The sequence below is a fragment of the Dreissena polymorpha genome, chromosome 11 (genome assembly GCF_020536995.1).
Source record: "Dreissena polymorpha isolate Duluth1 chromosome 11, UMN_Dpol_1.0, whole genome shotgun sequence".
NCBI lineage: Eukaryota > Metazoa > Mollusca > Bivalvia > Myida > Dreissenidae > Dreissena > Dreissena polymorpha.
Genome location: NC_068365.1, coordinates 26705171 through 26727012, shown reverse-complemented (window position 1 = coordinate 26727012; position 21842 = coordinate 26705171). Strand labels below are relative to the sequence as shown.

Below are 21842 nucleotides of genomic sequence, written 5' to 3'. Positions count from 1 at the left end.
ATATGTTTCGAATATAATTAATTTTATTATTACTTGGTGTTTCAAGAGAGTACTTCAACAAATCTAATGCAATCATATTAAGATATATAATAATACGCGACAACATATATATTTGCATATTTTCCAGTGTATTCCGTGTCGTTTAGTCATAGTCCAAAACACAAAACACGAATTATATGAAAAGCGGACACATATTTATTGGAGAACTTAAAACTCAAGGATATTCAATCAGATACAATGACGTTGTTAAGACAAAAGCTAGTTAGCTGTAAAGAGAAAAATATCCATAATAAAATCATAAAGATTAATATATACTGACGGAAAAAAGTTTATCTACATGGTTAATGTTACGGTATAAGAAATATCAAATGACCTTGGGCTTTGTTTATCTTTGCATTTCGTTGGGGTTTTGATCCTTAAATCGGTTCAATATGTTTTCGTGTGTAATACTGTTCCTTGAAAGCATACGGACGGAAAAACACAAAACTACGTCGTGCACGTGCACAGCAATTTATGCTTTGTAAAAACAAAAACGATTTGAATGTGGAGATTGGTAGAGGAGTGCCATTAAAAAACCGGATAACAAAATTCGATATTCCAAATGGGACGTGTTCCAGGACTGACGTTGGAATGACGTCAACAAGCGCTTGGAATGCTTGTTACTGGCATTCTCGTAAATGACGTCGCCAATCACTTTGGTGTCCATAGATGTACTGTAAGTCGCCTAAGGACACGGTATCAGCAAACTGGAAGCGCTAAAGACCAACCTCGCTCCGGTAGGCCTAAAAAGACCAACCAACGTGAAAACAATTACATCGTGACGTCATCGAGGCGTCATCGATTTTGGACGAGTAGGCTGTACAACACTACAGGGACGCTCGTTTGCAATAGGACTGTGCGCAACCGATTGCGAGCGTCAGGCTTACGTGCCTACAGACCCTACGTTGAGGTGCCGTTGTCACAACGCCACCGCCAGGAAAGGCTCAACTGGACGATACTTCATCAGCGATGGACACGTGCCGACTGGAACGATGTTTTATTCACGGACGAATCGAGATTCACCGTTGATTTTGCCGATGGAAGAGTGAGGGTTTGGCGGCGACGTGACGAACGATTTCATGACGCCAACGTTAAGGAACACGACAGATACGGAGGTGGCAGTGTTATGATGTGGGGTGGCATCAGTCATCAGTCAAGAACAGATCTTGTTCACGTCCCCGGGACACTCACATCCGTTCGATATTGCGACGTGATCATCAGACCTGTTGTCGTACCTTTCATACGCCAAGGACACGCCCGCATATTTCAACAGGATAATGCCCGTCCTCACACTGCACGTCATACACGGGCTGTATTACAACAAAACCATATTGTAACATGGATTGGCCTGCCAGATCTTCAGACCTTTCTCCAATTGAACACATGTTGGACGTGTTAGGCCGAAGAGTAAGTAAACGTCATGACGTCGACAACGTAAACGACCTTGAGCGGGCCCTTCAGATAGGGTGGGCTAGGTTCCCTCTAGGAGTCATACGTGACCTTATTGGCAGCATGAGACGAAGATGCATGGCAGTTATTGCTAAAGCGGGAGGTCATAACAGATATTGGCAGTATGTGACATTGGATTATTATATGCCGAAATTCACGTAACATTTTCGACTAGATGAACTTGAAGAAATGAATTTGTTTTGATACAGAAATGGCTTAATGATAAATCTTTCAATATTAAAAAAATAAATTGGAAACAATTTTAATGTGTCAATATTTATATGCATGTGAACACATGTAGCTTAACTTGTTTCCGTCAGTATACTATAACTGGTCAGACGCGTTCCTTTTTAACCTTGCAGAGAAAACAGATGGTTACAAATATATTCACAGAAACGTCTCGCATCCATGATAGGTACCAGTGTTAAAGGCGACTTGTCATTAAGACATATGCCAAATACATGTGAATGTACATATTCACACTGTCCCTGGACAATCGCATTGTTATTGCAGACATGTTTCATTTATATCATGGTGTAATGAAGTTAGGATGTATAGACTGTATCATAATACTCGGTTGTGTGTTTATGTTAATATTTAGTTACACCTAACACAATCCCATGACGCAGCTACAACGTCAATACGACAATTGTTTCCTTAACCTAATTTATTAGCGTATCTTCATATTGTTTTTTTCAGCTTCCATTCTTAACATTTGAAACTACAAGATGTACTACTACTATGTAACACTACTACTATGTGGCTGAATACATAATTAAGTTATGTTACTCACTGTGATTTTAATGTCTTGCCAGTAGCGCCGTTTTCAGTGCATTGTATACGCGACTGCTAACTTGTCAATCTGAACGGTAAACAATTAGTCTCCTCGTAAGAATGCATTTAACTGCATAGGATCACTCTTGAACAGGCGGAAACTATAGAACTAAGAATTTCACTCATTAAGATAGAGAGATTCAATTATAATTTTAATTTAGAACGTTTATAAAGTTTTATTTTATCACGTCGACTAAACATCCTTTAATATAGAAGTATATTAATATAAAAGGCGACATTAGGTCTAGACATTGTATCACACAAATTATCTGCAGGATGGAAGCAGCTTTTAAATTGTGTTCGTAGTTGCGCATATGACTATTGGTGAGCTACCTATGTGTTGCTGCAACAAATTCTTACTACCACGGGTTTTGCTAAGTTTTGTTCGATGTTTCACTTGTTTCCAGATACATTATGCAATGTGTGTTTACTTTGTTATTCCACCATAGCCCGTTACTTGTTTTATATTGATCAAAAAGGCGATGCATGCGGGTTATTCTGCAGAAAAGTCTTATGTCGTAAAAAACATTTCCGGGCGATGCACGTGCTTAAACTTTTGATCTTACAAACTTTCGAAACACACTTAATTACTGTATTTCTGGACTGTCTGACCAAAGTTTTCATTTTTAATAATCTTTACTGTATGTGTTTCTTTAATTGTTAATTAGAACGCCAATAATTAACCCGTCAGTGTCAATACAGTTTGTGAATCTTAGCTCTTATTTTAATCGGCCATGATATGGCATGAATATTTAAAAAGCTGCTCCCCATGAATCATGACTTTCCTTACAGGAACCCTCAGTGAATGCAATCATTGTGTTCGGGTTTCCACTGGTGATATTTCAGGTACAATTGTATTTGCATTTTCCTAGATATGTTAAGACCTTGTTATTGATGCTCGAAGATAATTCCAAAATAAAGGTATTTGAACAGGTCTTATAAGTTCGATGTTTGTATTTCAGTTTATCATTCCATGACTACATAGTTTAACATCACTATTGGAATTGTCTTTACAGTGATTGACTGTAATTCATTTTTACACTTGTGCGATGACTTTTCAAAACTGACTTGTCATGATTTGCCAAGATTTTACACTCTCTCCTATGCATTGTTCTGCCCTCATAAATCGCAGTGTAGTATGTTGGCATGATTTAACACTGTGGCAGCTACATGCACCAATGCCTAGAAGGAATGTACTAAGTCATTTTCGTGTACTGTATCAAGGTAACATGCACACTTGCCACAATGGTGTCGAAAATTCCACGATTAGACTGATTGTGATTTTAAACAATTTGATCATGTTTCCTAAGTTTATGTATGTTTATAAGTTCAAGTTCATGAGAGGTTGTAAAGCTTAACATTATTTGTATTAAAGTATATTCTATGGGGCTCTCAAACGTTGTTGGAGAATCAATGTGGCTCACACACGTTGTTCGAGAATCTCACCAAACATGTATGTTTTATTTACTCCGTTTAGGTTCTTGCCATTCAATTTAAGTGTTATGCCTCGCAATACATTTTTTCATATAATCAAAAAGAAACCATTTGGATGTTTCTTCATTAAGTTTAATAGCAGCTACAGTAGATATAGAAATTACAGTTATTCCATTGAATGGCACTGTTTTAATCTAGATTGATAGAGTTATTTTGTGTCATTAAGTTGATGATCAAAATTGAAGCATTTCTAGCAAATCTGACGTTTTGGTTTGGTTTAGTTCGTGTGCAAATAACTGATGATTGGAAATTAATTTCTCAAACATCTATAATATCTCGAGGAAATTCATTTATTTTTACAACATAGACTAATGAAATAGCAAAATAATTCTGCCTTTTGAAATCGGATAGGAAAAAAACATGTCGGTTGAATTTAAAATATAACTTGTTCATCTTATGTAGACAGATACCAAAGTATCATAGTACCAAAAGGGCGAAATAAAAATATATTACACATAAAAGTAGGTGTATGCCGTGTAAGCTTATTGGTATCGTGACGTATATGTTTTTAAACTATTATTACGTTTTAGTTTCATTGATTTTCGAATACTCGAATACTCAGCATAACTAATTAAATAAGATATGCTGCTCCATCTCATTATTGTTGAAATTGAATAATTGCGCATGTTGTTTTTTGTTGTTGGTTTTGGATTGAAAGAATTCTTACATTTACACCATTTCGCAATGGGTAAGAGTAAATGTAACATTATGTCATATGGGAACATTTTATAAATTTGGGGTAAGTTGATGTTTTTTACTGAGCTCATTATCCTATCTTGATACCGTTGTCAATGTAAAAAATAAAAATAAATGAAATTATCACTTGGTTTTGATAATTATATTGAACATCTAATTGCAACATTCAGAGTAGAAGAACAATTTAATTAAGCAACATTATTTGCAGCTTATATTTTATCTGTGATAATTTCTTGTTTATGTGTGGGTTTTCTAAATATTCGAAATCTAGAATTGTAATTGCAAATATATTTAAAGCTTGGAAATAATGTATACTGGCTATTTGCACCTGGTTCTTCTCACAATAAAACGTCTCACAGCGTCAATGCGTTACAGTCATAAATGCCAATACGTATAAGAAAGTTGTATGTTTCGTTACAATGTCGGAATGAAAACAAACATTATTTCAGATGACAAATACGATATTGCTTAGCGAGAATGGTTAATTAGAAAAATTATTACTGCATTGTGTTGATTGAATAAGCATTTGAAACAGCAAACAATCTTCAACGAAACAAATGGCCGAAACCTAAAGAAAGTCAGATATTCCGGGTTAAATTATCATGTGTAACGCTAGCAAACAAATGACAAAGAAATTATTCATTTTCATCTATACATATATTTTTTATAAAATTGATATTCTTCTGTTTAAAAGTACTTATACTTTTTCCAATGGTAGACACGATATGCATTTTTGTCCTTAAATTTAAGTCTCATTTAGCTGTATGAAAATTTAAACAAACAGTAAAGAGGTACACAGCTCTTATTTAAAATGAGTAAGATGATAATATGTGTGTTCTTTTGATATTGCTCTTAAGACAGATATGTGATGCATGGACATACACCAAACTAACCTCTAAAGGAAAACTGTTATAATCAGTATCGGATTACCGACTTTACTGAGTAATTTATACCTCAAACATCAAATTCATGATCCAACTAATCAATGATAGATATGAGCGGCTATAAAAAAAAACTTAGGGTATCTTGCGTATGGTCGTCTGCTTATGAAATGGACCTCAGAAACATATTTAAGTTTAAAAGAGCTACACTAATTTTGACGACTCTTTATATCAGGCTGGAAAGCCACCGCCATCAATGGCAAAACCAGCAGTGGTACATTATTATGATGCTTTAAATAACGTGTTGAATTATTCTCCCGATGTTTAAATTAATCCGTGCCCACTCTGACATCGTTCCATTATTCCAGGTATCTCGAATCCTCGCTATTCATACTGAAAACATTGTCGAAGTGTTCATGCGTGTTTATGCATTAAACGCATGCTGTGAATGTCTCTAGTTTTCAACACATTGTATACGTAAAACATAATGTGAAAATGTAGAGAAGAAAATATAAGGGCATATGACGCATTTATCGAATACATTTCGTTTATGCCCATTCAATACTTTGAAACGTATTGACAGAATCAGGTTCATTTCATGATGTCTCTGGAAAAAAACTGCACCTTATCTGTGGCACCTGAACAAGCTATGACAACGTTAAAAAGTCACTAACAAATTATGGCAGTTAAAAACCCATCAATATCCGATACAGGATTAAAAATATACGATCACCCTTGATAAAAGCTTAACAAAATCCGAGCGTAAACCAAAAACATTTCACACACATTTCCCTTGTAAATTCCAAGTGATTGTTTATTATTTGCTGATTTTTTAAGCTACATATTTTTTCCTTTTGAAAGTTATTGGTTTGCCATAACTTTACGTAACACTGTTTTCAAATTATAAATTGAAAGAAGACTCACTTTAATTGAACTTCATGTTCATTTAGAGTCAAATGTAAAAAGCAGGTCATTATTTCTGACCATTGTAGTAATTTAGCCTATTTGTGATCATATCAATTGGCATCGCTAGCGTATCTGTGTTTGTTATACATGATCTTTCCAAATATGGATGTATTCACATATGTTCCAATTTATTGCATAGTTATGTATATTTCTCAAAATTAGTATGTTGTGTGTGTATATGCAATTCCGTGTATTTCTTGATATAAGACATGGCATGACATAATGAGAATGAGTAAATGTAGTAAGCAAATACATGTTTATCATGTATATATTTGCATGATATGCTGTATTCATCTCAATTGCTGTACATACGTCATCTTAACTTGCTGTTCTAACGCCCGTGTATACCCGTGATATATTGACATTTAATTCCTATATTTTCAGGTTAGCATGTGTTCATTAAGCGCTTGAAAAGCGACTCTGTAACATTGTGTTTGCTCTTAAGTGCAGACATAAAATTGACATTCGACGCATTTCTGTTCTTAATTATGCTTTTAAAACTTCTTTGTAGTACGATCTTTGTAACCGTTGCTACTTATCTCAGACTTTCGATTCTCCAACATTAAAAGATATAGCTGCAAAGTAATTGGACATGATTGTTTATAACTACATAATAATTAGTATGCCGTTAATTTAGGCGATGACAGTGTTTAAACTATGTTGATGCATATGTCGTTATCTCCGCACGTATTCTGAACTAACACATAACCCAAATATAGGTGTTACGCGATTTTATCAGATGAAGTTATTATTAGAAGGAATAACCCGTTTGTTTCGCACAAGAAAATGTATGGCATTTTATGATCGCCTTATCGTTTGTAGAAAATACAACAAATACAATAACTTTAATGCATTATAAGGCATTACAAGATAACTATGCACTGTATTTTTATCGAAAACAATATTTAATAATACGTTACTATTGTGAAATGAGCAACAACCGTTTGTAGGAGTGGTGTTTTCTTGTAATTCATATCCTTATGTAATGACAAGTAGAAATCATGATAGTGTATGGTTTTCCACATTAAATGGGATTGCCAGCTATAAAACGTCGTGTGGTATTCTTAATTAATTCCAGGATGTTTCTTAATTAATCTGCGGATTGATTTATCTGATATTCAATAGCTTTAGTCAATAGCAAGCCACGGTCGGTTGTTTGAACAATTAACAAAGAACGGTTAAATATCCTTCACATTTAAAACAGGTGTCATGGTTACTTTGTCAGCAAACGACAACATTTAAATAATTACTACACTGTACTTGACACAAATTTATATATCCCAGTTTATTATTTGTTTCGAAGTTCCAATTGCAAATACAACACAGTCAACAATGCATAACGCAACACAAATCAGAAACTGATAAAGAAGTATAACGATCTGGCGCCTAGTAAAGTACTAAAGACAAAATACACTGGGTAAGACGTTATACCATATTATTCCCTATATATTGCCAAAACAAATAAAGCTTACTTCACATAGATTAGGTTTATTTCCTTTGACAACAAGAGCGTTCATAAATTGTTATAGCAAATACATAATGGTAAATCAGGTGGCCCTGATTATCTGCTGAATAAGTTTTTTAAATAAAGGACCACGAAGGCGTGTATGATAGAAATGCAATACTGCTGCAGCTTCCAGGCCCGTACCCAGGCACTGGGCCTAGGGGCCCGGCCCCCCCCCCAGCTGGCTGTCGAGTTATGATTTTTTAATAATGGGCCTTCTGCAAATTTTCTCACATGAAAGGGCCCACAGTACACTTCCCTGCAATACAAATGTGCAGATTTGTTTTATTGCCCCTGATACACAAGGGGATTAGCGCTAATTTACTCGCCAGTGGAGATAAGCCCCTAGGCATTGTTTTCTTATCACCTTGTACACACATCCCCGATCTGTCAATTACCCATTGTGCTCAATGCTTCATCTGTTGATGGTGGGTGTGACACGTCTTTTGATTGGACAAGGAAAGAGAAACAGCGAATGGATGGAACTGATACAGAAGGTCGTATGTCTGAACGATAATAGTGTTTTCTCTTTTGAATTCAAACCTCCTCTTATTCAACATTTCTGTGAAAACTGTCTTGTAGATGATAAACATTTTATAATGAATTTACTTTTAAATTTTATATAGAGGAGGTTTGATTTCAAAGAGAAAATACTAGTAGGTTATGTCAGTTACTGACAAATAACCATAGCAGTATTTTCTCTTTGAAATCAAACCTCCTCTACAGTCATACTTGATGTTACATTTCATAATAAAGGTTTTTTTGTTTCAAAGGTTGCTTTTACTTCTTTATAAAGTGTAATACATTTCTGAAATCTAAAGCTTTAATCATGTGTGTGCATTTCACACCAAGGGGTCGTTGATAAAGCATGTCACGCTTTTTTTCCCATTTTTACCCCGGCATGTCACAAACTGTTACACAATCTTGGACCCCTTCCCTAAAGTACGTAACAAACTCACACTTTCAAAAAAAAATATTAAATTAATACTTAATTAAAATTTAATCTAAAACTCAATTCACTATTAAACCGTATTGAATTTACTTACCGGTAAAAGAACTTTCACATTACAGGCTTTTATAACTGTAGGGTTGTTACTATGAGCAGTATGAATATTTATCCACGTGTTAACCTCTAATAAAAACGAAATTATAATTTAGATTTTCTTTCAACCCTTTACTAACTAAAAATGGAACAGTCCAATTATTTCGTCATTGAAATCTGTGTGGAGGTTGTGCCTATTGAATAAGCCGGCCCAGCCAAGTTGCCTATAAAACATTCGAACAACAGAATCAGGAGATACGCAATTCGTCTTATTTTGTCATAAAACTAATTCAAATGTTTCACAAATTTTTGAAAATTATTTTTAAATTCTACTAAAGAAATAATAAATAAATTATACATTTTTTTAAATAAATGTGTGACATCACACATGGCCTGACTCCCCTCCCCCATGTCACAAACTGTCACTTTCTTACTCATCCTCCCCCCACCTGGAGCGTGACATACTTTATGGACGGCCCGTAATGGTTAAAGCTTTAGACTTCAGAACGGTGCTGATTTACTTGTTATATATCCATACATTTATAACACAACATATGTTTCTATATGCATTAAAATTCACCTTGAACAGTGCCTAATAACAAAAATCTATTCGGGAGGGGCAACCCCTCCCGCACCCTCCCCGTTTGGCCCCCCCCCCCAGTCAACATTTCCTGGGTACGGCCCTGGCTTCGTAAGTTTAACTTCTTTATATTTTATTTTAAATTTGGAATTAGAAGTAAAGGTTTTTTAAAGTTTTTTTTAAATAAACTGTTTGAATATGGACATTTTCCTGAAGGGTGGTGTGAGGGTTTTGTTGTTCCTTTACATAAAAAAGGTGATCAGCAGGATGTAAATAATTACAGAGGGATAACATAACTAAGTACGATTGGGAAATTATTCAGTAAGGTCATTAACGATAGGCCTAACAATTGGGCTGAAATCTATCATGTCTCTATGGAGGCACAGGCAGGATTCAGACAAAGTATGGAAACTGTTGGTAATATTAAAGGTTTGTTTTTGTTGGAGGAATATTGCGATAGGTGGAAATTATGTGTTAACACAAATAAACAAAGGTCATGGCTTTTTTAAAAGGGGGGACAACTAGGAAGAGATATTTAATTTGTGTACAAAAACCATGCATTAGAAATTGTTAAATCTTTGACATACTTATGAACTGTATTCACTACAGGTGGATCTTTTGCAAATACTTTTGAAACACTTGCAGGCTAAGCCTCAAATGCTGTTTTTTAGCTTACCTCATACTTGGTAAATTTTCCAACAATTTCAATACATACCAAATTAGAGTTGTTTGATCAGTTTGTTTTACCAATTTTAAATAATGGGTCAGGAATTTGGAGCTTAACTGAGTCAATGGCAATTGAAAGAGTTCACTTATTTTTTTGTAAAACAATAATATGTGTAAAACTCTAAACACAGACTAATTTTTTATATGGGGAACTCGGAAGAAAATCCTTGAAAAATAGAAGAGCCATTAATGTAAAAAAATGGTTGAAAATTATTCAGTTATAACATCAAAAGTATGTCAAGTTTGTTAATAGTCACATGTGTGCAGGCCGCACGCGTACATTATGCATGGCTAAACCAATGTGTAGGTGATATTTTTTTAGCCCTGATTAACTGTAGATTAAACGATACATTTATTCAAAATTTAATGTCAGAACTTAATAATTCCTCAAGAGCATTTATTTACGATCAGTTTTGTAAATATGAATTGCAACCTTACTTAAAACATGTCAGTATAAATAAGTTTAGTTTTGACCTTTAAGATTAAGGGTTTCATCTCATAGATTTGAAATTGAAGCAGGCAGATGGCTGAACCTGATTTTGTATTATAATGTTCCTGATATGATGGTTTAAAAAAAACTGTATATAAAAAATATAACTGGAAAAGACAAACATGATAAAACAAAAACGTCTTGCAATCTGATAATACAAGTACCAACAGAAACTTAACCATATTTGTAAATACAAAATTTACTCAAAGAAATCTTTATAAATAGTATTATGATCAATTTCGTTTACTTTATTACTCAAACTTGACTTCTCGCTCTCTTGTAGGTTCGTCTTTGTTTTTCTTATGTTATAAATATTACATTGTTTAATAGATTATAAATGCTGAAATCAAATTAACCTAGACCTTTTCATGTATTTATACTTTATTCAACGACTTATGAAATTTAATAATGATCACATTTCATACCTTAATATATGTTTCTTTGTTACTTTAACATGTTTACTCATGGAATGAATGTCTATTGTATCTTGAATAAACCATAGACCATATATTAAATGAGATTATACAGACAAGCAACTGAATTTTGAAAACATTCGTGAAAATTGTTCGACGCATGTTCTATGTAAATTGTGTAATAAAGAATTCTCGCGAAAAAAGTGCCGTTAAACACTATATATATATATATATATATATATATATATATATATATATATATATATATATATATATATATATCTTCTGTATATATATATAAAATGTAAAATGGCGATACTTTTCAAACGTGATTGCAGATAAGAAATCAAATAATTTGATTGTAAGACCCACTCTAAGCTACCTTTTGCCTAGTAACCAATGAAAGTAACAAGGCTGTAAATATACTTTTTAGACACAGCATACTACACAAAATTAATTATGCAATCGAAAAGGCAATAATAAACCGTATGAGACTTTAACTTGCTTTATTGTTATTATTTGGAATCATGTAGTGATGTAGTAAATAAATTTCAGCAAAACGTGTCACAGAGGAAAATATCGTATGTTTAAGTATAATCACCCTAGTTAAAAGGCCGCAGAGGCAACGAAAAAGATTCAACAATATGTGTGTGCCTTGTCATGAGTTATAATTATGGACTTGAATCACAAAAGCATTATAAAGCGAACGTTTTCACAAGCAAAATATTCGTTGTTCGTCGAAAAATAATCGATTAACGTGAAATGAGTTGAAGTTAGTGAAATAAAATAAGGACCTTTGTACTTATTACACATGTATTTTAAACTACTTGTAGTAAATACACTGTTTTTTTAGTTAACTTACCCATTTTAAATGTATTTTTGGTTTCATTGGACTTATTTCTTATATGATAAAATGGTGCAATAAGTATGCGCTGTATGTCAAGTGTATATTATGAACCATACTATTCCGAACATACTACTAGATACTGAATACACGTAGCTGACACTCAACATCAGGTTAGATACCCATCTTTATCAAGCGCAAAAACCTCCCTCACCCCGCACCAATTGGATACAATTGATCATGTTTCCTTTTCAAATTATCCAGAACAACATCATAATATAGAGATGAAATTCAATACGTATCCACTGTCAGATGAGGCTTATTTAATAAAACGAATTGTTGCATAATTTCCTGTTTTAGGTCCACTCAGTGCGTAAAGGTATATGTGCTCTTTGCATGACGTGTCTGTAAAAATTTCTCTTAAAGTCCACTGCCTTAGCCAATTACTAAACTGGATATAGTAAATAATTAAAATAATAAAATTATCGCCTGTGTTGTATCCATACAATATAATCACACCTTTTTCACGCTTAACGCCATCCGAGATCGGGCATGATACATGAAATATACATGCATCTTTCTTCTGATCATAAATCCTCTCGATTGCAATATTGACCCAGATTATGTACTCATCGATTCCTTGTTATAATACATATCCAAATATGAGGACACATAATACAGCTATTGTTTATTTCCGACATAAAATACAATTTACTGCCATAACACGATGTATGCCCGTTACTTTATGTTTGTTAATTAATATAAAGATTGATTTTACATATTTTGATCACATTTGTCAACCTCAGGAGACGGTTGACTGTTAGTGATATTAACGTCGGATGTTTTCATTTAGTGTTTTTTTTAAATAGATGATGTGTGTGTTGTGAGTACGTTCATTATAATATACTATCTCAATAAGTCTCAATTCATTGAATATGTAATTGCATATGTCAGTTAGTGCCGAAGATTATACAATAAACAGTGGGACATGACCATTAACATACACAAAACACGTTTAAAAATAAAAGAGCAAACTTAGTTTATTTGGTAAACTGGTTATATAAGCAAAACCGAGATAGGAAAAAAGAAATACACGCGAATGACGCAATAATAAAGTAAAAATGATTCACCAAAAATCTATGAAGAATGCATTTCCTGTTCTTATCAAATACGTTTGTAATAGGACATCAACTGTACACATCAAATGATCAAAACTGGGGTCATCGCCTTCGAACGGTCGATGCATATATATATATATATATTTATTTCTTAATAGTTACATTTTACCAATTTTATTTGTTAGTTCAGCTTTGCATTAAGTGTTTGTTGAACTTTTTTTCTTTTCCTACGACATTCAATCAATTCCGTTGAGTAATTTTTAACCTCTTTCGTGCACATATATTCTTGCCACTTATAATAACATCGGCTAGCATTTCCAACACTGAGCACCGCTCCGATCCCTGTAAAGAGCACCGCAAGAGTTGGTAGTCCTGAAGTAAGAATAAATACTTTCCATGTTTCGTCGTGTTTGTTTTATGGCAAAGAAAAGCTTCACAGAAACAACAACTGTTTAAAAATATGTATGCCTACCAATATGGATGAACATAATTATGCAGTTACAATACGGAAATGGACTTCATTGTAAAACCCCTTTTGTTTTGACTATTAACATGATTACTTCAAAATAAATGCGCCATCAAAGTTACTTTGATGACTTTGTTCATCTCCATCATTTAAGCGTTCTCAGACTCTCTGGTATCTAATAATTTATAACATATATGTAGCATTGGTCATTGACCAATTGACCTTTACCACGACATTTCCCCGTGCGATTCCCAATCACCCTAGCAGCCATTATGAAATGTGCTTGATGTTATGTCAAAGTAATATCTTTAACTTCGAAGCGTAGTTAATGTTACAGGTCTCTGTAGCATAGACATTAGACCTTTCGACCTCAAAATCAATATAATATATATGCCCGTTTATTTATTTTGTTCCCCAAAAATAATAAATAATTTCAGAAAAAGATCGTTATTTGAAGCTTTCTCTTAAAATCGTACTTATTTTATGTTGCATGTGGCCTTCATGTGATCATTTGACCTCAAAAAAATGATGGGCATTTCTTTCTATCCAAGAACAAAGTATACAAATGTTCATGTTCTGAGGTCAAATCTTTCTGTAGATATCATGCGGAAACCAAATGATCGACGGATTGGCTATATTCCATACTACACATACTAACTGCTCCGCGGCGGTAACCCCTAGAATTAGTGTATCTGTATCTGTTTGATGTATTGGTTGTCCTTTGTGTACGGATTCTTTGCGAAGATCATTTATGTGCCAAGTCTGTTTTTTTCTTTAAACATTTAAACGCCTGGAATTTACAATTTCAATTCGTGATGCCTGAATACATTTTATTTATTACGTTATGTGTGTTGTTTGTGTGGGCCTGTATTGCAAAGCTAATGAAAGACGATCGAAAATCTCTCCTAATAGCTTTGCTCGGGTTCCATAATTCCGAGTTAATATAGGTATGCTTGCAATATATTTATGCGCGTGTATTTTCTGTGAATATATTGTTGAACATGTATGCAACTTAAATGTGTAAACTATGTTTTGATACTATCAAACGTCTTGGTTAAAGGTGAACACGTACTTACATTCAATAGCTTTAGTTTTAGCGCGGTATGTTTTAGTTTACACCTATTTATTTAAGCTCGATTGCATCGAAAGCCTAAGGCTTGTTTGAAATGCTCTCGAGTCCATTTCCTGGGACTCGAACAAGTACTATGGGGGATATATCAAGAAACGCTCCCATAGTGGGGATCGAACCAATGACCTCCCAATCGCTAGGCGAACACCATATCCATAACGCCACGGCGACCTTTTTAGCGCGGTATGTTAACCTGCTTACTTAATTCCCTCTTTGAATGATAAACTTGGTTATAAAGGGCGTAATCAAATGCTTCAAATCTTTAATGCTTTGTGTCAAAGTAATATTCTAAATTAGTATTAATTATGTTTTACATTTGGCACAGGCAATACTTCCTAAACACAAAGCATTAATTCAACTAACAAAAAAACATTTTATATCGTTAACACAATATGTTACCATTTGACACTGTACATGACACGAATGTAATAGGACGGTAACAAGTAGTTTATACAAGCTTATGAACGTTGTGCTTCGGTGAGCTTAATGGTCATTTTGTAATATAATTAAAAAAACGTACCTCCTGTTGCCATCATTAAGCCTCCTACAATTAGTCCAAGACTCTCGCCCATTTGATGAAAAACGATGTTAAAATCCCTTTCATCGCAAATTTCCGCTGCTTCTTCAATCTCTTTGTTCAGCTTTTCTATCGTCTGTTTGAGTTCCTAAAATTATTGCTATGTGCTTGAGGTCATTTTTGCATAACTTCAAAATACAACAACGATTGAAATGAATTGAACGATACGGAAACCCTAACTTCGTTTTCACTCCAAATTATTGTGGTTATTTTACGTTTTGTGCCTATTAGTGCGTGCCTTTGACTTAATGCGAATGACAATCAATGAACTGTGTCCGAACAACTTCAGAATTTGTGTATTGTTAAATGGCAACCGAAATTTCGGGCTAGTGCGAATAACTTCATAGCTCTGACATCAACATTTAAACATGCAACAAGTATATCGAGCTAGTTTGAATATGAATACAGCATTGATATCAACATTCAAATGTGAAACGCGAATATCATGATTGGATCAATATTGTGTTAGTCTGAAATCTTTATTCGAAGATAAACCGCAAATATCACGCTGCATTTAATTTCGAGCCAGCACCGACACTTGAAAGGCAAACAGTGAATACCGAACTGGTGCAAATATCGTGTTATCTTTTACATCAAAATTCAATATTGAAACGTGAATATTATGGTAGTTAAATAAGACCCATTACTGACATCGGCATTCAAAGGTAAACCGCGGATATCGAGATGGTGCGAATATCTTGCACGCCCTAACATCGAAAATTCAAACATGAATTGAGCTAAGTTGAATTTGAAAGGGTCATGATATCGAAATTCAAAGGTCAAACGCTGATGCGAATATCGAGCTATCACTCATATCGGAATTCAAACATGAACTGAAAATATCGAGCTAGGATCAAAAACGATAATGCACTGACATCGTTATTCAAAGGCAAAACGCGAATACCATGCTAGCTATGAGATCGAGATTGACTTCCGAGCCATCTCTTACATCGACATTTAAAGCCGAACCAATAATATCAAGCTGGTGCGATTATCGTTTTGGCTTTATAATCAAAATTAGATATGAAACGGAAATATCAAGCTTGATTGAATTTCGAGCCAGCACTGACATCAACATTCAAAGGTAAAACACGTGTATTTAACTGGTGTGAATTTCGTGCTTACTCTAACATCAAAATTCACACATTAACAGCGAATATCATCAAGATATGTTTAATATTGAGACAGCTCTGACAATGCCATTTGATGTAAAGCGAATATTCAGCGGATGCGAACATCGTGCTATCGCTGCCATATAACTGCATACATGAACCGCCAATATCGAGCAAGGTTGAATTTCGAGCCAGCACTGACATCGACATTCCAAGGCAAGCCGCGAGTTTCGAGCTTGTGCGAATATTGTGCCATATATGAGATTAAAATTGTACCATAAACCGCGAATATCGTTATATGTTCAATTTCAAGCCAGCACCGACATCGACATTTACAGGTGAAATTCAAATATACAAATGATTTAAAACCCCGCTTGCTCAGATATCGAAATTGAAACATGAGCAGCGCATGTCGAGCTATGTTGATTTTAATGTATCTCTTTGCCTGTGTCTCTTATTTGCTGTTCAAATGCGGATGTGCAACAAAACTATGGATAGCTATTACAATTATTCTCAGTTATCATTTGTATATACATCGGCTACGCAGTATAGGAAGTACACTGCAATACTCAGGCACGTAAATAAGTCCGACCAAATTCACTTGCTCTCTTCATCGTTCAACATTTAAGCTTGCAAGCATTACGGTACGACATTGTGAATGTGCTTATGATAATCATACCATTCAAAATAGAAATGGTTTCAACTTCAATTCGAAAGCAATCATATTATTAATCAATACGTTATTATTACAATACATTGCTAACATACTTAGTCAACAGAAATAAATGCACTTGATATTGACAGATTTTTAGAGTATGCAAATACTAATAAATTAAGCCCGGAAAAATCTTTATTTTTGGAAGGTCTTCGATTATTTTTAGAGGTGTCTAACATTTTAACAAATATGAAAAATCACTTAAGTCCCGGTTCAAGTGGATTTATCTCTATTTCTCTTAAAAGTATTCTGTTTAAAAATGTTGAATTTTGTATTAAGAGCATTACATTTTTGTAAAACGAGAACTTTCTATAATACACACGCAAGGACTAATCACACATGTTCCGACAGAAAACAGACCATACCATTTTTTTAATGGGAGACCCATTAGTTTGTTAAATATTGTATACATATTAGTCTCTGACACTATTGTTGCAAGACTTAAGTCTATCTGATATTAAATAAAGGTCAAACAGTGTTTGTCAAAGGAAGGTTCATTGGAGAAAACATTCTCCTCGTACATGACAGTATGCACTTTACTGAAAAACATAATATACCTGGACTACCTATGATGAAATACTTTGAAAAAGCATTTGATCCTCTATCTATTGATTTTATTTTCAAACCGCTATCGATTTTTAGATGTTGGTCCCAGTTTCATTAACTCAATATCACTGATTTATCATAATACTTCAACTGCTGAACTTGGAGAACAAAGTATCAAAATTCAGCATACATCTATATTAGTGGTTTATATTTGAGTTTCTATCTCAGAGCTAGCAGGATATTCGCACAACCTCGATATTCGAATTTTGATCTTCGATTTGCGATGTCATTGCCAGCTGCACATACCTTTACAATAATTCCTTTAAACATGCGAATAACAATTTATCACCAATAACCACAAAGGCATTTACTACTAGTTATTAGCAATGTTCACATGCTGTTGTGCAATACTTGCAGACCAAATACATACCTCAATACGAGAGTCCAAACGTCTGAGTTTAGTTTGTAGCTTTCGTATTTCTGAAATGAAAATAGTTCATTTCGTAAACAAATTATAAAAATACATTTTATTTTTGAACGAGTACACAAACTTAAAGACACAATAGTTCATGTGACAGGCATCACGTCATGGAGGACATTAATATGCATACGAATCAAAAGGCATAAGCAAAAACCTTAAAATCGGCATCTGAAATATAATCAAACAGCACAACTTTGTTAAGTGATTCAATTCATTATTTTTTTTTCTTTAAATTATAAAAGCACCAAATAGATCTGCATAATGGACGCTTTGTATCCTACTATGTGTAAGAGCTCTTGCCTGATATTAAATTCGATTAATAATAATGACGAAGTGTGTTGACATTATTCAGTCAGTATCTGAAATAGATATTGATCATTTGGACTTGCGGAAGATCTTAGATTAAAAGAGTTACAAATCTTCATTTTAAATTTCAGTTTATTACATGCTAATACAAATAAATTTTATAATCGACCTTAAAATAAATAAAATAAAAACCCAGAAAGTTAATCGAAGACCAAATTGTTCAAGAGAAATTCATCTAAACCCACATAACCCATATTCAATCGCAAATGAAGTAAACAATGAGTATAACCGTGTGTAGCATCTTTAAGATGTAGCATTTAAGTATCATGTTATTCGGCGGGAGATGGAGTACTATTTTAAGATACAGTATCATTGACTCCCTAACTATCCCATACGCAATTACGAGCGAGATCTACGTATGAAGTAAAAACATTTAAAATGCTGTCAAAATTAAGTGAAAACTGATTTTCTGTTCCATTTTCCAAAAAATGTGTTTGTATCTACCCATCTTCTAAGCAATTACTAGCAAGGTCTCTCTATGGGATATCTATTTATTATATCATAACATGTCAAATATTACTGTGACATTACATATCCCAACGTTAACTGTCTATCTATCAATTATTGATCTTTGCTACTGGATAAATGATATAGGTTTTTTGAATACCTCATTAATAAATCACACTGACAAATGTTTGTCTTGATCTGGTCAAGGTTTCTGAAAAATACAATCGAAAAAAATATTTTAAACAGATTTGAAAGATTTAAAAAAGATCAACATCGCAATATTTTACGTTCATAACCTATGTTTCTAAAGAGGAATTACAGATTAAATGACAAAGATTGTCAGATAATCACAGCAGGTGATATCTTGTGTTGTAATATTACTGTTAAAATGTTATATGGATGTGTTCAAAACACGTTTAGGCACGTTATCCATAAACAGGTACAGAAACCCTTTCTAGGTGATAATGTCAATAGTAAAACTATTTGTTTGACTGTCTGACCCCTAAATGAGTAAATGAGACGTTAGAATACGCAAGATTATGACCCTTTGTGTCCGTGATACATTTGATTATACATTTTGATTATTAAACTGTTTTAGATGTTTACATTTCTATACGAAAAAAATGCACGTGAAGCAAGAAAGTGCACGTTGCATATCTATTATTTGCTAAAAACAGCAAATATTTCCCATACGCAGGGAAAAAATAGACTCTACCAAAGAATCATCTTAGCAATGTTAACAGGTAATTAAAGATATTGACTAATAGGGAACCGCTTGTTATTGAAGTTTGAATTAAAACAATTTTCAAATATAAGTACCTAGTAAGTTTAACACGTTTCCCTATTTTAAGAACATTCCCCATAACAACTATCAAATTAACTCATGAACACCTATGATACTAATTTAAATTTCAAATATGACTAAATATTGCTTAAGGATATTGCATTAAGAATAACATGAACAATACTATAAACACGCATTGAAACATAGGATCGGTTGCTTATAAAGGTTTTCTAATTTTGCTCAAGTTTGCGTTTAAAATCGCATTATACATTTCCTATTCAAAACATCGAACCAAAATCATGCGAGCATGTGCACAGTTTATGACTTGATTTGAGTGCAATTGTGTGCCGATCAGTTTACTACTTTTAGCAATAGACCAAATATGGCAGATGTAGGCACTGTGCCATAACAGTGTTTGTGCAAAGTGGTATAGATTTGATTACTTACTAAACATTTCAAGATCAACACGATTAAGTTAAACGCGCTATTCAAGAAAGTGTTTATCAAGCGAGCACAACATTTGAAGACAAATATAAGGCAATTTACGTGCTCTTAAACTATCTACGGAAAGAGTACCCGTCGTTTAATTTTCAATAATGTTTGTATACTTACAACATACGATGACTGTGAAGGTCATTTAAGACATTTGTAACGCTGATCGATATCGCTAAGATTCCGATGAAACAAATGACAAATGTATGTTTTAAATTTAGAAGGTCAATACTTCTCTTTTCTATTCATTCGCACGTTTTTATGTTGAATTTAAATCATCAAACAATGTACGAGGTAATTTTGTATTATTCTTTTAAAAACGAAAGTAGCAATTGTTCTTGCTAATACCTTTTTAAACTTATATAACAAGAGTCATGCATGCTTTTTATTACGGCGATTAAAAATAAAGTTTAAATTTTTTAATAAACATTTATAAACAATTATAATTATTTCAAATGCGTGGGTTTTTATTCTAATTACTTAAAATAGCATTGTTACTTTCGTGATTATCAATATTTAAGAGAAATGCCATTTATTAAAAACAATATAGCGAATCGAATCGAGAATACCGTACACTAAATGTTTAATTTTATACTAAATTATTGTCAAAATAGTGTAAACTGATATTTAAATAATACCTGAATTGTAAGCCATTTCGATTTATGTAACAGATAAACAGAGTACACAACTATTTAAACTAGATGTTTAGGACACACATATCGATTACCGTTCCAACAGTAACCTGATATCCTATAGTGCACAGAAGCATTGCCCTTGACAAACCTGTATGCAACTGGGATATTTAATTACCGTATTTATGTTATTCCTCATGATAAGAGGCAGGTACGAGATACAATATTAACGGAGGAACAGTGGGGTCTTCTTTATGCGGATTCGGCAAGACCAATGCCGAAAGTGTTTAAAAGGGGATCATCTGATTCATCTGATTACAAATCGAATACACGTATATTTATTAACATGTCAACACACAACGCGGATGGTGAACCCCCCTTTACATTTGTATTACATGCGTTAATAAATTTTCACATTGCTATAATAAAACCTATCAAACTACATTTAATAAGGGTTCATTAAGCATAAAGATTTAAATAACATGACAATACATGGCAGTGCATAAACATTTGCAGTAACCATGGTCACTAATTTTTTTTCAGTGTGAAAAATTATGCAGTTATTTAAGTCGCTATTGTAGAATGGAAATCAATATAAAATTAATATTTAAGAAATAAAAAACAAGACGAGCATAGTTAAAATAGATTTACATTCAGAAAGATTTCAATAAATTTGAGGTATCCCGGCAGTTTATTATGAAATCTAGTATTCTTATAGCACAGTTTCATGGTAAAACTGCCAATGATCCCTTCCGCAGAAAATATCTGTTAAAATAGCTGTCATTATTATATTTTTGACATTGTTACATCTGAAAGTAGGATTTGCCGAAATAATCTTCGGACTGTCGGTTTTCGGTTTTGCATCGATTCGATCATAAAACTGCTTCTGGAAACGCTGGTTGGCAGAAAAACGAATTTGACCAAAGGACATCAAGACAGCGACTTTTCTAGTTAAAAGACTGGATTATGAATCGCCAAAGAATGCTTGGTAATGTTTGCTTCTTCCGGTAGCTCATTCG

The 21842-nt window shown here is 33.6% G+C and overlaps 1 protein-coding gene across 2 annotated transcripts; it reads right to left on the bottom strand.

Annotated features, from left to right (window-relative positions):
* Window positions 1-12634: 12634 nt before the first annotated feature.
* On the bottom strand, window positions 12635-20963 carry LOC127851383 (uncharacterized). 2 transcript variants are annotated; one of them, XR_008035749.1, is made up of 5 exons: window positions 20830-20930; window positions 19076-19126; window positions 18052-18101; window positions 15192-15336; window positions 12635-13448 (listed from the first exon to the last, which is right to left on the bottom strand). XR_008035749.1 is itself a non-coding variant. In XM_052385128.1 (4 exons), exons 1-4 carry the CDS (start codon window positions 20843-20845, stop codon window positions 13258-13260), a joined length of 402 nt encoding a protein of 133 aa, XP_052241088.1. In that variant the 5' UTR covers window positions 20846-20963; the 3' UTR covers window positions 12635-13257. The 2 variants fall into 2 exon arrangements, 1 of the variants encoding a protein (XP_052241088.1); XM_052385128.1 differs by lacking the exon at window positions 19076-19126 and having other exon boundaries at window positions 20830-20963.
* Between the last annotated feature and the right edge of the window lie 879 nt (window positions 20964-21842).